The sequence below is a fragment of the Equus caballus genome, chromosome 8 (assembly GCF_041296265.1).
Source record: "Equus caballus isolate H_3958 breed thoroughbred chromosome 8, TB-T2T, whole genome shotgun sequence".
In the NCBI taxonomy this organism is placed as follows: Eukaryota; Metazoa; Chordata; class Mammalia; order Perissodactyla; family Equidae; genus Equus; species Equus caballus.
The window spans coordinates 71,011,448-71,029,546 of record NC_091691.1 but is presented as its reverse complement, the minus strand read 5'-3'; the positions used below and the strand labels follow the sequence as shown (position 1 = coordinate 71,029,546).

At 38.3% G+C, this 18,099-nt stretch overlaps 1 protein-coding gene across 2 annotated transcripts in view; it reads left to right on the top strand.

The window, feature by feature from the left end:
• The first annotated feature begins 7,397 nt into the window (after positions 1-7,397).
• RIT2 (Ras like without CAAX 2) overlaps positions 7,398-18,099 on the top strand; it is a 347,266-nt gene continuing 336,564 nt past the window's right edge. For both annotated transcript variants that reach the window (XM_001497798.5, XM_070275631.1), the window contains exon 1: positions 7,398-7,869. In XM_001497798.5, the coding sequence (XP_001497848.1) occupies positions 7,767-7,869 (103 nt within the window). In that variant the 5' untranslated portion in view covers positions 7,398-7,766. The remainder of the gene's footprint in view (positions 7,870-18,099) is intronic.

The window sequence follows — 18,099 nt, the reverse complement described above, 5'->3', positions numbered from 1 at the left end:
TTTTGAAATGAAAAGTACGTATGCCCATGCTTAACTACTCACCTCCATCTCTTATTATCTGATTTCCATTCTCACTTTTCTACCAAGAGTGCTTTGTTCACTAATGAGCTCTCACTTCCCAAATGGAACGACATATTGTCACTTTTATTCTTACATTACCAATATGAAGCATTTGAAAGCTTTGGCCAATTCTTGCTTCACGAAGATTTCCCTTGCTTAGATTCTATTCTTCTGGTAGCTTTCCTAAGTATCTGTATATTTCTTCTTTATCTTCTTAATAATATGGATATAAGCCTCATAGGATTATTTGCAGAATCAATAGGAAAATGCACAAAAGAATTCTTATCAAAGTACCTTTCTCAGAAAACTCTACAAATATCTTGGTTGATTATACTCCATCTATAATGGCATCCTTTGTTCTCTCCTCTTTCTAGCAAGCACTTCATAAAGAATCTCACTTCCTGCTGTGTTTTCATTTACCACTAATAAACTGAAGATTTCATAATCCATAATCCATATCTCTAAGCCTCACCTCTCCCCTGATCTCCAAACTTGTGGTTTGAAACTGCTTTCCTTACGTATCTAACTAGATATTCCAAAAGCACCTCAAACTTACTCATTATTCACATCTCTCTCCTTTAGTGTACTCCTGCCCACTCTTTCTTCATTCTGTTTCTCAAGCAATGGTACTGTTACCCACCTAGTGTAACCAGTGATCCAAGCAAAAAACCTCAGCGGCCTTCGGTTCCTGCCCATTCCTTATTCCCAAACACCTTCGGAACACTAACACCTGCCAACTTTTCTCTGGTAGTGCCATCTGGGTCACATTCCCCTTTCTCAGTTCCTCAGCCATGTACCTCACTCATCTAGTTCAGATTATTGTTTACTCTCTGCTGGACGACTGAAAGCCACCCAACCATTTCACTGACCCCTAGATTATCCTCATTGTAATCCACTCTCCACGTGACCTCTCGAGAGAGCTTTGCAAGTTTTGTAAATCACACACTTGTTCATATTCTATCTCTGCTTAAATACCACCCGTCTTCACATCACCTGCTGGGTAAGTCCAAACTTCTCAGAATTGCAAAAAAAAGACAGCCATCAGTTGACTTCCAAACTGTCTTTCCTGATTTCTCTTCTACCACACTCCTACACATAGTTCATACTGGGCAAAGCAACATTCCCCAAGCATTAAATGCCCTTTCTTCCATAATTTTGTACAAACTGTACCTCTCCCACTGACCTTTCGCTGCTTCAACTCAGTGTTCACTTTGTGTGGGACTAAAATGACCAAGACCCTCAGACCCATTTCTCTGTTTGTTGGATGGTGCTTGATAAATGCGTGAACTTTCTAATATTTTATTTTATACCATTAATGAGTGTTCCTGGGCAAAGAACTATATCATCTCCCTCGAACCCCAAAAAAACAAGTATATTAATTTTCTGTTTTGCAGATGAGAAAGTAATGCTCTGAGAGATGAAAAGATTTGTCCATTTCCATACTTTTAATAAGTCAGCAGAAGAGATCAGATCAATAATGAGGCCTCTCTTACTCCAAATCTGGCTGTCTTTCCACCCCCTTAGGTGGTCATAGGGGGTTACTATGTAAAGTAATGGATTCTTTGATACTCAGTATTCAAAGAATAGAGAAATAATCTGTGATTATGAGATCTCTTCCCCAGATGGAAGGTTATACTAAGTATTTCCAAGGCACCACCCCAATTCTAATTTCTTATCTCTCAGGGAAGCTGAGGCAGTCTCACAACTAAATCATAATAGAATTATAATAATATCTCAATTTTTAAGCACTAGAAAACTATTATCTTAATTTAAATAGCAAGGCTGTGTGGTGGCATTTGCAATGGAATATAAAATTATCCAAGTACAATATTACAAAGTTTGATTACCTATTTAGTCTGATGTAATGCCATTTTGTGCATTAATGTAGTTATGGTAGCCTCTTATTTATCCAGAATTTGAACACAATAATATATTCTCATTATTCAACTATTCAAATTGATAATTAATTCATAGCATCTATTTTAAGGTAAAATCATAAAAAGTTGATTGTATCAAAAGTATACTGAATAAAATGAAATATTTCTTGGACATTATATTACAGGATCTCACACAGCCTCAGAGTCATCATTACTACCTACATTAATTATAATTGTACCGTAGACATATGCAAGTAAAAGACAATTGAAAACTCTGGAAAATAAAACGCAGATAGAAAATTTGTATATTTCTCTGAAATTTACCAGTATACAAAAAAGTTTTATTATCATATGGTTTCAATAGTCACTCCATTATCTTGTCCATGTCTTTAAATGGCCTTGGCCTCATATTTTGCTTTTACAAAGTGAAAGTCAATTTTGATGATTGAATAGTAAAAATTGCACTCAGTAGTACCATATCAGATTTTATTATGAAACATACTTGTCAAAAAAAATCTTAGTTTTTTTTTATTGATTCTTTCTGATATGTCAAGACTTGGGCCCAGAACCATGGGATATATAAATAAGAATGGAACAGCAGCTCCTTTCTCAAGCGGATTACAATTAAGTAAACTGTAAAATGCTAAGTGTCAAATTGGTGACTATAACAATAATAAATATATAGAAATTTAGTTTAGCTACAAATTATGGGAATTTTGGAAAGCCACAAAGGCTCAATGAAAGAAAAGTAATTTGAGCCACATTTTGATTTCCCTGTAATCAGAAGCTTGTGTTTCTGCCTATTGTACTTCAAAGCGGGCACTGTGCTTTGCTTAAAGATAAAGGTAAAAAATAAAAATACAAAAAATGAAGAAAAGAAATCCAAACTCAGTATAGTATAATTTAAAGCTCTCCATTATTCATCTATAATCCAACTTTTGGACTATGTTCCTATGTTCTTATGCATCAACCATAAATTATTAACTTGCAGTTCATGAAACACCCTATTCTCTAAACTGTGAATACACCTATCTTTTGTAATTTCTTCCATTTGAAGTCCTGCTTTAACTCTAGCCCGAGGAGACCCCTTTCCTTGACACCCCACCTTGCCTTCCTCTTTGGAATCAGTTTCTCCTTTCCCGTGTTCCTGTCAGACTCTTCCCATTCATCTATTCAGTTACCTGCCACATTCTGGTTTATTCCAGATACTGGTATGCGGATATCTTTCTACCACATGAGGATATAGCCGCTTCGAACTCATGGACTATGTTGTGTTTTCCTTTGTCTTTCTAAAAGCCGTAACACAGTTGAATGAATGATTTTGAGAGTGAGCAAGTTAATCCATATTTAATGAGTGCATTTGTGTTGAGTGAATAAATGAATGAATGTAGAGTAGATAGATCACATGTAGATCCCTCTTTCTGGAAATTGTAACTTTAATAAGCCTCAAGAATAAAGTTGAATCCTACCACAACTAGAAATATTAGCACCTCCTGTGAGTTTTACTGAATATGCTTATGAGGAGGCCTCCCACTTGCAAAATGATCTCTTTTCTGTTAATCCCTTGGCTTTGCTGTTTCCAGTTTCTTTTTTGTCTTGAACAGCTGTGCTCTCTTCTCATTTACAATCGTCTTACATTTCATGGTGAAAACACGCACGCCAAACATTAATTTACCCGGAGCTTATCAACAAGTTGCTAACTGTTTCTTCTCTCCATGATTTATCTTTTCATTAGGGTATAAATAGTAAATAATACACTTTGAAAGGTTAATTTCATGAATAGTGGCAGTAGACAGTCACCCACTTGGTGCAATTAATTCCCTCATTTAACAAAAATGTCTTTGTCGTCCAGCACATGCCAGGCACTGTACTAAATTCTGGAGAGATAAAAATGAATCTGGCAGGGTCACTGCTTTTGAGTAAAGTGGACTGGAATGTAAATAAATCATTGTAATAAATATCATAAATGCTCTAATAAAGGGAATAGTGGCTTCTCACAGAAAATCCTCAGGAGCTCTGCCTGTCATGACTGGAGAGGTAAGAAAAGAACTCTGGATGTGCTAAACTTCCCCCTACAGTGAAGTAGGATGTCGCTCACAGAGACTGGGTGCCTTAGCAGTTCCTAAAGGAGCTTAGAAAAATATCCGTATAAATAAAGTTAATACATTCCTTTTGAAGGAATTGCTTGTTAAATTAGTTTCCCCTTACGTCCTCTAAGAAGGACTAGAAAGGAGAGCAGCAAGTGACAGAGATGAGGTGGAGTATACTTGGACCTTGCTGGGAGAGTTGAGTGGCTTTGAATGAACATGGAACACCTGGGTCTTCATTTGATGGAGATGAGCACTCAAAGGGAACCACGTGACATTCAAAAAGGATGGCAAGTGCCAGGGTAGGTTAGAGGAAGTGAATGCAAACGTCAATTATTGAATAGTTTTCTTGAGAGCAAAGCCATCTGCCACGCAATGATTTTGGTTACTTAAAGATTCCATTTCAAACATCATTTATTCACTCGCAAGATACCTTTCTCTCTCTCCCTCTCCCCGTCTCTGTCTGACATGCACACACACACACACACACACACACACATCTCTCAGACTCTTGGGTACACTGGTCAAGGCACAAGGCCTGCTAATTTGCAAAGTTCACTTGCTAAAACTGAAAATCAATAGCATTAGAATGCTCAAAAATCAAACCATTATCAATCAGGGGGTTTTGTGTCCCTTAGTAACTCAGGGGAAGGGGCTAGTGTGGAGTGCCTTAGAATTTCAAAGAAGAGGTAGATAAGGAGGGCTTTATAGCTAGGAAAGTCTGCCTGCACCTCTTGTTTTTCATCTTCTATGTAAATAGGGAAAAATTCCACTGACTCTCATTTGAGGAACATGGACAGACAAATTAACCATTGAGAATAAAGCCAATTCACTCGTTAAATTTCCCTCTCACAGTGCCCACTGATATTTGGCAAGCCGTTCATTTATTTTCTGTTAAAGGACATTTCCATGTACTCCTTTCTTTGAACCGATATTAAAATAAGAGTGCCAGATAAAGAAGAGCACCAAGGACACAGCTGGCATGACAATTCCTGCTCTTTACCACCAAATCAGAATGGCTGACATGGAAAACAGAGTAACAGATGGCAGGACAGATAGCTAGAGGGGTAAGTGATTTGTTTAAGGTCATAAGAATTTTGCACCAGAAGTAGAAACAAAAACCAGAAAGACCTTGAAGCTAAATGCTATTGTTTACATATCTCTTTTCGTTGAGGAATAAAGTTTCAATGAATCAATTAGAGGATAATTACAATACAGCTATAGTTCCTTATCAGATCCAGTTATGGAAATGACAGTGTTTTGGAGGACAGGCAAGTAGCTCACTTTGCCTGACTCTATTCTATCGAGTGTAGGACATGAGACTGGAATAAATATTTTGTATCCCTATGTGCCATTCTAAGCTATTGGATTGCATTATGTAGGTGTTTGATTTATGAATATGTGTACAATAAGGTCAGTCAGGTGGACATTTTAGGTGGCTTTCCCAACATCATGGTCCAGGATGAATTGAGCCATGTGAAAGGGGAAAGAGCAGGGCAGGTGTACTCAGGGAGGGTAACTTATGGAACTGTTGCCATCATATAAGAAGACACTGAACTAAAGCTAGGATTGGAAGATGGCAATGCTCCCTACAAAGATAGAGAACAGTGCTGACCTTGATAAGAGTGATGTCTTTTTGGACATACTGAGGTTAAGATACAAGCAGGGTATCCAGTTGGGAGTATCCAGGAGACGGATTCATGTTTGAAGCTCAGAGGGAAAATTGGATCTAGTGGTACAAACTTGGCAGTTAGCCACAGAAAGGTGAGAAGCAGAGCCATGACAATGGGTAAAGTTGCAATGAACTGGTAAAAAAGATGAAAAGAGAATCAAGAATAGAATCATTGGACAAGGTATTATTTAAAACCTGAAAGATTACCCATAAAAACACAAATTGAACTCTATGAAAATTTAAAACTCCTGTTCTTTGAAAAATACTGTTAAGAAAAGCCACAGACTAAGGAAGAATATTTACAGAACACATATCTGATAAAAGACTTACACCCAGAATATGTAAAGAGCTATCAAAACTCAATAATAAGAAAACAAAACACTTGATACAAAAATAGACAAAAGTTTTGAACATATATTTCAGCAAAGACGATATACAGTTGGCCAATAAACACTTGATGAGATGATTTTCTTTTTCAATGAGTGCTTATAAACGGTGGGTTGGGAGCATCATTAATTAAAAATAATAATAAAGTAATCATAATGCCATACACTGATATAGTGCTTATAATTTGCCAGGCCTTGTACTAAGCACTGTATAAACATTAAATTCCTTACTGAGTTAATAAAGTAGAGGTTTAACAAGCCATTTCATTGATGAAGAAACTGAGGCACAGAGAGGTAAAGTAATTTACCCAAGGTCACACAGCTAGTAAGAGGCTGAGCCCACTGAACTCAAGCAATCAGACTCCAGACTACGACTTTATACCACCTCTCCAATTACCAGCAAGAATATATTGAGTACCTACTCTGTGCCCAAAACTTCGTCATAGACTATAGAGTCATAAGGAACTGATTAAATCTAGTTCCTTTCCTAGAGGAGCTTAAAATCTCGATTGAAAGACAAGCCTATGTCCACCAAACACTTGACTGCATCTAATCATAATCCAATTTCACAATCCGAAAATAGACAATAAACACACAGCATGTCCTCATCACCCTGTTTGAAGGACAGGGTCTAACAATGATAAGTAGGGATTATTGAAAGCATCCTAAGACCTCTATCATTTAGAAGCTTTCCACAGAAAAGCAAAGACCCCAAAGCTTTTAAAGAATTTAAATAAGAGGTAGGAGTTTGGACATTTGAAAAATAATCTTCTGTGATCTTTTATGCTACCAAAATTGTCCGCAAAAATATTTAGCATGTATGTCTTTCATGTTGGACAGGATCCTTGTGTTTTAGGTTGTTCCTAATAACCCAGAGTAAACAAGGATGAGCCATGTCCAAACACGACAATGACCTAATTCAAATACCTCCTTATGTTAGAACTGCAACTGTCAAATGAGCTGACACAATGCCTGCTAGCCAGCTTTTATTTCAATAACACTAAAGACCCATCCTTAAGAGCCCTGAGTTACTGTTTTGTTTTTTCTTCTAAATTGGTAACATCCGTTTTCCCGGAATGAGAACTGTGCAAGAAGATGGTGATAAAAAGCAAGCAGATAAGCAACAGACATCTTTCTTAATTAATTGACTCTGATTAAAAGAAAATAGTGTCTTTGAAGCTGTAGCTACAGAAGTCAGCCTGTGAGACATAGCATCTTCTACTAAGTCTCAGATTCAGTTCATTCTAGCAGCTCAGCCTGGAAGGTGGCCAAATATGTGTGCCTCTAACAGCTGTGACTGTGCAGGGGGCAGGACAGAGAAAGGAGAGAGACAGAGAGTGAGGAAGGGAAATGGAGAAACAGAGGAGGGAAGGGGGAAGAAAAACAGAGAGAGAGACAGACAGAGAGACAGAGAGAGAGCGCGAGAGAAATCGTGGGAGACGTGAAAGAGTGAAGGATCGGAAGGAGGGGGGGGATGTAAAAGCCAGATTTTTATTGGAAGCAATTGAAGTGGTTGCTATGAGACCCGCTGGAGCAGAGGACCAGCAGCCAGCTCGACGCTGATGGTTCTTACCTCGTACTAAACCTTTCTTTTGACACAGTTTTAGAGTTGCTTAATATCTGAGCAAGCACCTGACACGGGCGACTTTTTCCTTCTTTTTTCTCCTCCGGTCCCTCGGGTAAGATGGAGGTAGAAAACGAAGCCAGCTGCTCCCCCAGCAGCGCATCAGGCGGGTCCAGAGAGTACAAGGTGGTAATGCTGGGAGCAGGGGGAGTTGGTAAAAGCGGTAAGTTTTAATATCAAATGCTGGGGAAGGAGGGACCTCTGTAGAGGCAACTCTATACAGTGAATAATAATAATAATAATAATAATAATAATAATAATAATAATTATGCTGATGCTTTCAGGGGTTAGCTGGCTGTAGCAGTTAAACACCAAGTATCTGGCAGGATGTTTAAAAGTATAAGGACTGTTAAAGGGCTGCTGATGAATCAGGAGAATGGAGAGATGGCCAATGATGATATAAAGAACTTGAAGAGGATGATTTTTTTCCTTTGATTTCCTGCCGTTTGATGTTTGATCTTAATTTATGTATCTTTTTAAAAAATAATAAGATGATATTTATGAAGTAGCCATGGTATGAGAAAAAAATGTGCTCCTGTTCTCAAAGACAGAAGTGCTATGAATATTCAATGAAACACACATATACAAACACAGACACACATGCAGGATTATCAGTGCTGATTGTTGTGTTTGTTCCTTTGATTAGGGACTTCCTGTCTCCTTTTCCTTGTCTGTGATCTGACATAGCATGCGTGGGCTTGAAATGCCAAGAGGAAAGTTGGGTTTTGAAAGTGACAGGGATTTAAGGAATGGTGTGCATTGTGGGACCTGTGCAGGATGTTCAAACCAAATTTTGTGGTTAACTGAATTCAAAGAGAAAGACACAAGAATAAAGGAATCTGGGATGCTAACGAAGGAAAAGACTGGCTAATTTGTCTTGATATATAAAAAAACAGAAGTTGTCAGTTGTTGGGTTTCTCCAGGGGCTGAAAAGGACAAATATAACATTAAAGAAATAGGTATGAGGTAGTGTTTGAGGCTGAACAAATGTTGGATACCTTGGGATTATGGATATCGCCAGAAAATAAACAGGTAAATATAACTTTTTATATAAATAAAAGAAGACCCCCATGAAGGATACATCTTTGGGGATGCCAAGAGACAGAAGAAATGGTAGAGTTAGCGTGGATGAAAAGTAGCAAAAATACTCAATATTTTTATTGCTTGACAAAAAGATTCAACGTTGAGGCCAACATTCTTGATACAAGAATCCCCCCCCAAAAAAAAGCTGATAACATTAGTAGTGGGTCCACAAGTGATAAGGAAGTTGATCAGTAAAGAAAGAAGAAAAAAGAGTGCGACTTTAGAAAACAGCAAAGGTGAAGAGGTTAGAAAATAGCAAAAGACACGAAATTGAACATCCCCAACACCGCCCCCCTCAAAAACAAACCCACAAGGGATTACTATACAAAGAAAAGAAATAGGTGGACCTGGATGTGGTCAATCACTAAATGCTTGTCAAAGTGAGAAAAATTAGTCATCTCTTCTAGAAAGGAAACGTGAAGTGAAAAACTTCACAACTGTGTATGAATGAGGATTTTTCTAACAGCTTTCCTTTTTTTTTTTTTAATGTAATGGTTGAAGGGGAAAGAATCAAAATAGGTGAGGATTAGAGAGGCAGGGATGGAGGAAGGAAAAAGAGAAAACAATCCATATAAAATAAGACTAAGTTTTGAAAGAATATAGTCATTCAGACACAATGAGGAAGAACAATGTGAGAATAAAATAGAAGAAAGAGAAACAAATCTAAGAAAAAGGCAGAGACTAATTCATTCACAGAAATGCCACCAGCAGCTTGTGAAGTCGGAGAGATCCTGCAACAGTCCCATAATGTGCCCATGTATTACCTTTGTTCACTGGCTTGGTATTTTCTTGTTTCACTAAGAGCTTGGGGGATGTGGGAATAGAGTGACTAGTTTGTAACCATTTAATCCATTGAAATGGAACTTGGAGAGAAGACGTGTGGGATAGGAGCATCTTTTTGTAATATACTTATCCTAGAGGTGATATTATGTCTATGATTTTGATTTCCTCCGTGTATTATTAGTACTGACTCATCATTGTCACCATTCTAAAGGCTAGAAATTTTCAACATCACATTATGGTCAGCAGAATGGTGTGGGTTGGTCTCACCCGCATGTTATACAAAAGAAGCCAGTTCATAAGTAAATTCTTGAGCAAAACTTTCCCAGTGCGATAAAGACACGAGTAACCAGCTCACCTCAGAGATGGTTAAGAATAAAAAAGGGTAAATAGTTCAGTTGCACTGATTTTATAAACAGCTTACTTGGCTGTTACTTCAGAGAGAATATAGTTCATAGTATTATTCCAGGCCTGGAAAATGCCTTCCTTATGGCTAAGTCTTTGGAATCAGAGCCATAGAATCACTTCTTACACGTGGACTTTGCCCCTGTGATTCATTTGGTGTTATCAGTATGTAAATATTCAAGCACTGATTCTCCATATTAACCTTCTTTTGAAGGTTGAAATGTTTGCTTTCAAATGAACTAAAATGTTTTTTAAAAATTAAAAAGCCACTTTTTGTATTGTCGAAGATCTGGATCAATAGAGGTGCAATTTACTTTTCTACCCACAATTTCAGTGCTTATGAGAAAAGATTGTATAAGCCAATTATAGTGGGTTGTATGAAGGGATTTCAAGAAGTCTGCTGTTCTGAAGACACTAAAGAAGATGGATCAAGCTATCATCTGTTTCCTATTCTGGGTCCGTTCTGAGTCAGCCTTGGACATGAATGAGAAACTCAATTTACTGGGACCATAATTTTTAAATGAACAAAATCTTGGAGATTTTATGCTTACTGAGAAATTAGGGTTTTTTTTTTCTCTCCATATTTTACTAAGACACACTTTTATGAATAGGAGATTTTGAAAGGATTTGCAAAGGATAAACTAATTTACTGGAGCAGAAATTCCCGTAAGATTTAAAAAATGAGGTGAATAAATGTACTGTGTGTGAGAAACTTCAAACCACAAGTAATCAATCAAGTTATTGGGCATACACTATGCACGGGCCCTGTAGTAGTTGCTATAGAGGGAAACAAGAAGGAAGTGAACCTTTATGAAGCACCCACTGTGTGGAAGATATAGGTTACATGGTTTTCATGGTTATTTTCATCCTCACTAAAACCTGATTAGGTGTCACCATTTGACAGATGGGAAAATTGAGGCCCTAGGGAAACAATTTGTGGCTGGTCAAGGAGTTATTAATTTATAGAGTTCTGTGGAGTTTTATCTAACTCCATTACATTATGTTTAACACCCTGGGGAAGAAGAACAGAGTTCCACCACTTACTATTAAGAAGAAAACAGGGCTGTTGGTAATGCATTCACTACTTCCTGAATGTTATATTTCGAAGAGATCTAAACCATCTAGACTAACACCCTCATTTATACATCTATTCCTTTTTAATCTTTAAATCAATATAATTAAACATTATACATAATACTTATATTCTGTATAAGTAAAACCATATGTTTATGTTGTATTTATATAATTAAACACTACACCTAATATTAACCAAGAATGCTATAAGTGCTGAGAAAACAGGATAAATAAGAAATAGTCCCCACTCTATTTGAAAGATGTGGAAACTGAGGCCCCGAGAGTTGAAGGGGCTTGCCAAATCCATGCATACAGTAGGGGCAGAGTCACAGCTAGAATGCAGCCCTCCTGACCCCTTTTAAGCCGTTTTTCCACCACACCCAAATTTGTACACAGGGTAAGCTAAGTAAAAATTGGACTCATTATTCAATGAATTTCATGTAACTTGGGCACATTCTTAGCCTTCTATCTCACTGTGTTCCACTGCCTACCATCCCTTCCCCTCTCTCAAAAAAAGAGAAAAAATCAAAATCTCAAAGCTATAGTTTAAGAGTTTCATGGAGTCTAAACAATCCTAACTATTTTAAATATTGACCTTTGCATATCTTTGTAGTTTGATATAAAAGGGCTGTTTCTCAAGGACAGAGCATGATTCGTGTCTGCCTGCTTTCCCTGTTTTCACATCTGGTTCTTCCAGGGCAGACTCAAATTATTCAGCAGATCTTATCCAATAATAATAATATCTTACTTTCCAAAATACATTTTACCTATTCGGTTTTGTGACCTTATTTGAGGATAAACTAATTTAAGGAGACGAGTGGGTCATCTATTCCCTCTGTTCAGATGAGGCATCTAAAGCACAGAAATGTTAAGAGATTTATCCAAGAGTACTCAGAAGTAAGTAAGAATTTGGAAAGAAACTCAAGCTTTCGAACTCTAGGTTGTTTTTCCATCATATTTCATGAGAAAAGTAGAGAAAGTATCTAAATATCTGATGAGATCTCCATGTTCTTCTCCAGTCCCTAGGACACATCTTGGAATTATCTTGGTGACATGTCGTTGTGTGAAATATGTATGAAATATTATGCAAGTCATTGGGAAGGGAGAGGCTGTTTTTCCTAACTCCCATTCCAGACGTGACCTTTGCCCTCTAGGAGCTCACCATCTCATGGGGGAAATATAACGAGTACTACAGACTGATAACTTTATAGCAGCCTCTGTCATAAGAGCTGTGGAAGCTCAGCGTAAGGGGTGGCTGAAATCACATGTGAAAGTTAAGAAGGCATCACAGCAGAGATGATATTTGAATTGTGTGTTAAAGGATGAGGAGGATTTCTTGCGGTTGAGAAGGGAAAGTATAGGGGAAGCCGGGGTTGGAGAGGAGGAGAGTTTAGAGGGAACAGGGCACGCAGAGACAAAAGGGAATGTGAGGCTTATCATTTTTCATGAAGGGATCTTGATAACTCTGTCTTTGGGGCAGGGGCAGTTGGAAAAATCTCTCCTGAGATTTGCTTAAAACCTATCGTAGGAAACTGTGAAAACTAAAACAAAAGAAAACAAATAAGCTGAAAACATAAAAAGTGTTAGGGAACTCAGAATTTATTAGAATGCATCCATTTCACAATGGATTTCCCTTTTTGTAAAGGGAAAGCTCGTCTGTAAAATAAGCAGTCTTACTCTGCCCCACCCCCTTCTCTTCTCTGCAATTTGTCTCTTTTATACACTGAGTTTTGTGTAGCAGGATTTTATAAAATAAAGCAACAACAGTATTTTCTGAGGTAAACAGAAAGCAGTGCAAAACCAATTCCTTCAACATCAATGATCTGGTATAAGCAGGTAGAGAATCGAGCCTTTATCTGATGAATTAAATAAGGCGAATCACCAAGGGCATTGTTCAGGTCCCTGAGGCTCCATGTTTTACCTCATTAACAGGGCTTTGGATCTGATGAAATGGAAGAATTGTCACATCATAAGCATGTGTTATTTGAATCCTTTGAATTGCAAAGGCAAAAGAAAAAGTAAACAAGGGAAAACTGAAAAGATTTCCAGACTCAGGGGTCTTCTGCTCTCACCCTTAATTGTCACTACCCTCATTATGCTGCAGATCACCACTCACTGCAAGACTGTCAGTGAGAGAGGTCCAGGTAAAGCTCAGTGGAAAAGTAAATTGCTATCTACTTGCTCAAGGAATGATTGGAAGTGTAATTCAGGTAAAATGTGTTGACTGACAATATTTCCAAGATTATAAGCACTCTATAGATTTTAAATTGATAAAAAAGAGTTAATACAGCTCTATGTCTTTATCAGAGAAAGGTTGGAGGTGAATGAACTTGTATTGGTCCCTGACTACCCACATGCTGCTGGGCTCCTTACATTTACACATTCGCTCTGGTGTCCCAGTGGCCAGTGGTCTATCCCACTCACCTGGCCTCCATTTACTCCTCACCTTCATCTTATGAGATAGGCATCAGTGTCTGAGTTTTATAGATGAGAAAACCGAGGCCCCCAGAAAAAAGTAATATGCCCAGAGACACAGAGATATTAAATGATGAACCCAGGGTACCTACACATATATATCTAAGTTCAATGGTTATGCTATTTTTGTTTTCCCACCCTAAGAGTTTTTATTTTATTTCTTGAGGAGATGGTACAATGATCCTGAGATCTAACTTTAGCTGAATCTTCATAGATATATTTTAGACATCAGACAAAATCATGTACACCAAAATACTTGACAAATTTTAATGTTGTACAAACAACAGGAGTGTTACTCTTATTAGGTCAGGTAGAGGGTAGCATGGGAAGTTCTGACCAAACATTTCAACATGTGGGTGCCAAAGACATAATACATTTTGGTCCATTCAGGGACACCTAGGAGCCTTGACCACATAGGGAAGTGATGACAATCCTCTCAACTTGAGAAAATCAAGTAACCCAGTAATGATAAGAAATTATTAAAACCTGGAATTATGCTAATGAAGAAAGTAAACAAGGTATTAAATACATCAGGTGGATTTTTTAAGTCTATTAGGTGCTGATACATCATCGGGAGAATGTCCTCTCTCCCTCTGTCCCTGTGTGTGTGTTTGTGTGTCTATTACAGAGTAATTGATAGGGACTATAGGTCACAAATGGAAAATACCTTCCCTGTCTATTTATTAATGAGAATAGAGGATTTGGTGTGTGTTTGTAGGTATGTGTGCATGCCTAGACCTCTGAAAGGCCCTGAACTATTACCAAGAATTAGATACAACAGCTGCCCTGTCTAGTTGGATAAAGAGGATGTGTAAACAGAGAATTCTAATGCAATGGAGTACATGCAAAGATAGAGTTGTACACATGGTATTTTTGAAAGCAAAGCAAACCGTGGATGAGGAAGTAAGAGGACCTACCATAGGTTGCTCAGCTGCTCAGCTGTAGCATTGGGACAAAAAGCCTCCTGAGTTCCTGGATCATGGATTTTTCCATTAGATCATACTGCCTCCCATAAACCAGTATAAAATCTTCCTCTCCTAACTGGAGTTTAGGCCGCTCATGGTGACTGTTTTTGAGTGTGTGTGTCTTTCCAGTGTGGTGGAATTGTGACTGTATGCACTGATGGATGGCAGTCCTCTGCATTGCTTACGTGCATGAAAGAGACTCTCATCACTGAATTTGGCTGTTATTTGCAAAGCCCATCAATGATCTCAACTCAATCACTCACGCTTTGCTCATAAATGTCAGCTTTCTGATGACCATCACCTAAGGTGCCATCTGCTCTTCCGGTTTGTCAGCAGGCACCAGTTAAGCGGCATTACTGGTAACTGTGCCAGGTAATCTCTTCTGCCCTTTCTGTCTGCCATAACCCTGCTCCAACTAATACCATAGCATTAGCATCAGAATATAACCTGTTCTGATCTCCACACTCAGAGGTGCTTCAGCATCCTGCCACTGCCAATTGTACTGGAGGGAGAGCAGTATGTGCCCGATTCTCCCTAGAGTATGCATGAAGGGTGGAGTATGCTGCAGTTTGCTGAGGAAAGTGGCTTTTCTGGGGATGTTGCATTGGGAGGGGAGTAAGAGGAATCCCAGGAAAAAATCATTAATTGAACTGGAATGAGATTGTATAGAAAATTTGTGGTCTGACAGTGAAACACTAAACAAGGATCTTTAACTAGTTAGATACATTGTGGTCATGCGAGGAGGGCTTGGTTCAGTAGACTGCTCATATAGGGAAGGTGTTGTTTGGGTAGTTACCTATTGAATGGATAAGAAAACCTTAGATATTTTATTACTCCGTAGTTCCTCTTAATACGCTTTAAAATGAGAAAGAAAGATGTCAGTGTATGTGTGCATCAATCTGTGGACACTCACAAGGAGGAATGTTTTTATTTTGTCTACACTATTACTCTTTCAATTGCTTCCCCCAATGAAAGCAAAATAAGAGTCCACATTTTTTGAGTCTCACATACATCTGTCCCTGTTCTAAGTGCTTTATGTATATTATTTTATTGAATCCTCATAAAACTCTGTGGCATAGGCATGGCAATTGTCCCTAATTTACAAACAAGAAAAGTGAGGGTTGAAGAGGGTGAGTAATTCGCTCAGGAACCTAGACCTGTCATGTCTGTGCAAGTCTTAGCCACCCCCAGATCCCAGGCTCTTAACCACCATCCACTATGCCACTCAGCATCCTATGTTCTAGATCTGCCGTGATCTGCAGGACGAGGCCTCAGCATAGAAATGATGAAAGAATAATGTGAACTAGAGGCTTGGACATCCTAGGATATCCAGACTTGCGTTTTCTTATCTGTAGAACAGGGATAACAACAATAACTCTGCGGTGACTCATACTTGTAGAGTATTTATAACAAAACCTGGCACAAAATAATCGCTAAATAAAGCTTGTAACATAAATGGATAACTTTGTTTTTAATTATTTGTCGTTAACAGTATTTGACCTTGCACAAGTCACGTAAGCTCTTTGAGTCTCCATTTGCCTCGTGTTAAAAATTACGTTAGTTAAAATTAGCTTACAGAGTCGCTGGATAGATGATATTAGAAAATACTAAATAAAAACTGTGAATTACAGTGCCCAAGATATTACATCCTCATTAAATCTATTGCCTGCTGTCGTTCCTCCCTCCCTTCTTCCTTTCCTCCTTCTTCTCTTCCATACCTTCACCCATGGCAGTTTACATCAGTAGGGTAAGGGAGGGTGATGGCAGAAGGTCTTTTAGATGGGTTCTAGGAAAATACAGTTTGGGTTGAATTTTGTAAACATGGTATTGTATATCCACCTGCTCTATGCCTACTCTTGCTCTCTATATCGTTATATTGATTGGTTTCAGCTTTAATCTCTTGAGTGGTAATTTCAGTGACAATAATAACAGTGGCTTGCTAGTTATCCTAGTAAACAATCCCTTTATTCATCCTAATTGACCCATCACACACACACACACAGCACTGCCTGATAGAGAAAGCAATGAGGACTTAAAGGACAGTCGCCTGGCCTGCTACAACAGCTGCAAAGGGCCTCCTTAGAGGGACTGTGGTTTATAACAGAGCATGCCTGTGCATGAATCTGGACTGAAATTAATTTTCCCAATATATGTGTTGTTTTCATAAATTTTGAATAATAAGATGTTTACTTTGTTCTCCACAGTAGCTACGTTTAAATGGAAAGAGTCAAATTTAATGGCTGCAGGAAAAGCTAATAATAAGCTGCACATGTGTAGATTTTTTTAAGCGGAAGAAATCAGACTCCTTATTGAGAAGCACAAAGGCACAACTGCTATTTGAAATTGTAAAGATTTTAGCTAATTGAGCCCTTCCTATAGTTTCTAACCCACCACATCCCGCCACTTTCTGCTCTTTACACCACTGTCAGGCCGAGTGTCCTGAGATTCCATTTTGCTTCTTTCTTCTCCTGCTCAAATGTCTTCAGTGGCTCACCCATTGCCAAAGATCTGACATCCAAAGCCCATAGAATTCGTGACGTCTGAGATGTCAACTAGTCATCAAGGAGGCATCCCCGAAGCTAGTCAGACAGGAAGCGCTTTTGTGTTGGATGGCACAGAGGAGTCAAGCCAGAGAGGACAGAAATTTGGGGGCCAGGGAACAGAGACAAATATCGGGAGTCAGGAGGGGTCAGTGAGAGATTGAACTGGAAAGTCAAGAACACCGTGGCAACGGCATCAGATGAAATACAAGTGGGAAGATTTAGAACGGAGGTTGCAAAGGCTGAGGTGCTGCAGAAATGTTATTCTCTGTGGGCCTTGATATGATATGATTTGTTGGACTCTCTCTCTCATCTCTCTCTATGCCAGTGTTTATCTCTCTGGCTCTCTCTCCCCCTCTCTCAGTGTGAGCTATGCCCTGACCTAAAAAGGCCCGTGACTACTGGAACTATCCTTCTAGCTTTGTTTCTGTCTTCTAGACAAATTATTCTACTTTTAGTCCCTCCAAATTCTTGAGACTTCTCCTCTGTATTATCCATATAATTACCCAACATAAACTCTCTCCTTTCTCTCAGTTTATCCAGTTTTATCCATCCTTCCACATGCAGAAGTGTTTCCTGTTCCTTAATGTCTTCCCAGTCTACTCCAGTCTGACATAGTTCCTCTTACACTTAAAATTCCTCCTATTATTCACTTAATAACTGCTCACAATTACACAGGTTCTTCCAGCATCTGGTTTGTGGTCTTAAAATGTTACTTAAATCTCGCATTTTTATTTAGCTTGTAACCCTTTTTATATTTGATCTCCCCATCTTGATTGCAAATTCCTGCAGGATAGGAAATAGATTTTATATTGTCTTTTCTCCCCCATGAAACTTATGGCAGTAAATTCTCAAAAATATTTATAAATTTAATTTTCTTCTTTCATCTTTGAGAAAATGCAGAGAGTAAGACGCCAGACATATGTAATGAAATAAAACTAAGCAATATTCTAAAATTTTATGATATAAAGAACCATATGTAGAGAGAAACGGGCACCAACAGAAACGTGACAAGTATGTGAGCACCTGGTAGTTTGTAGCTAAGAAGGAAACTAGATGTAGCCAGCATAC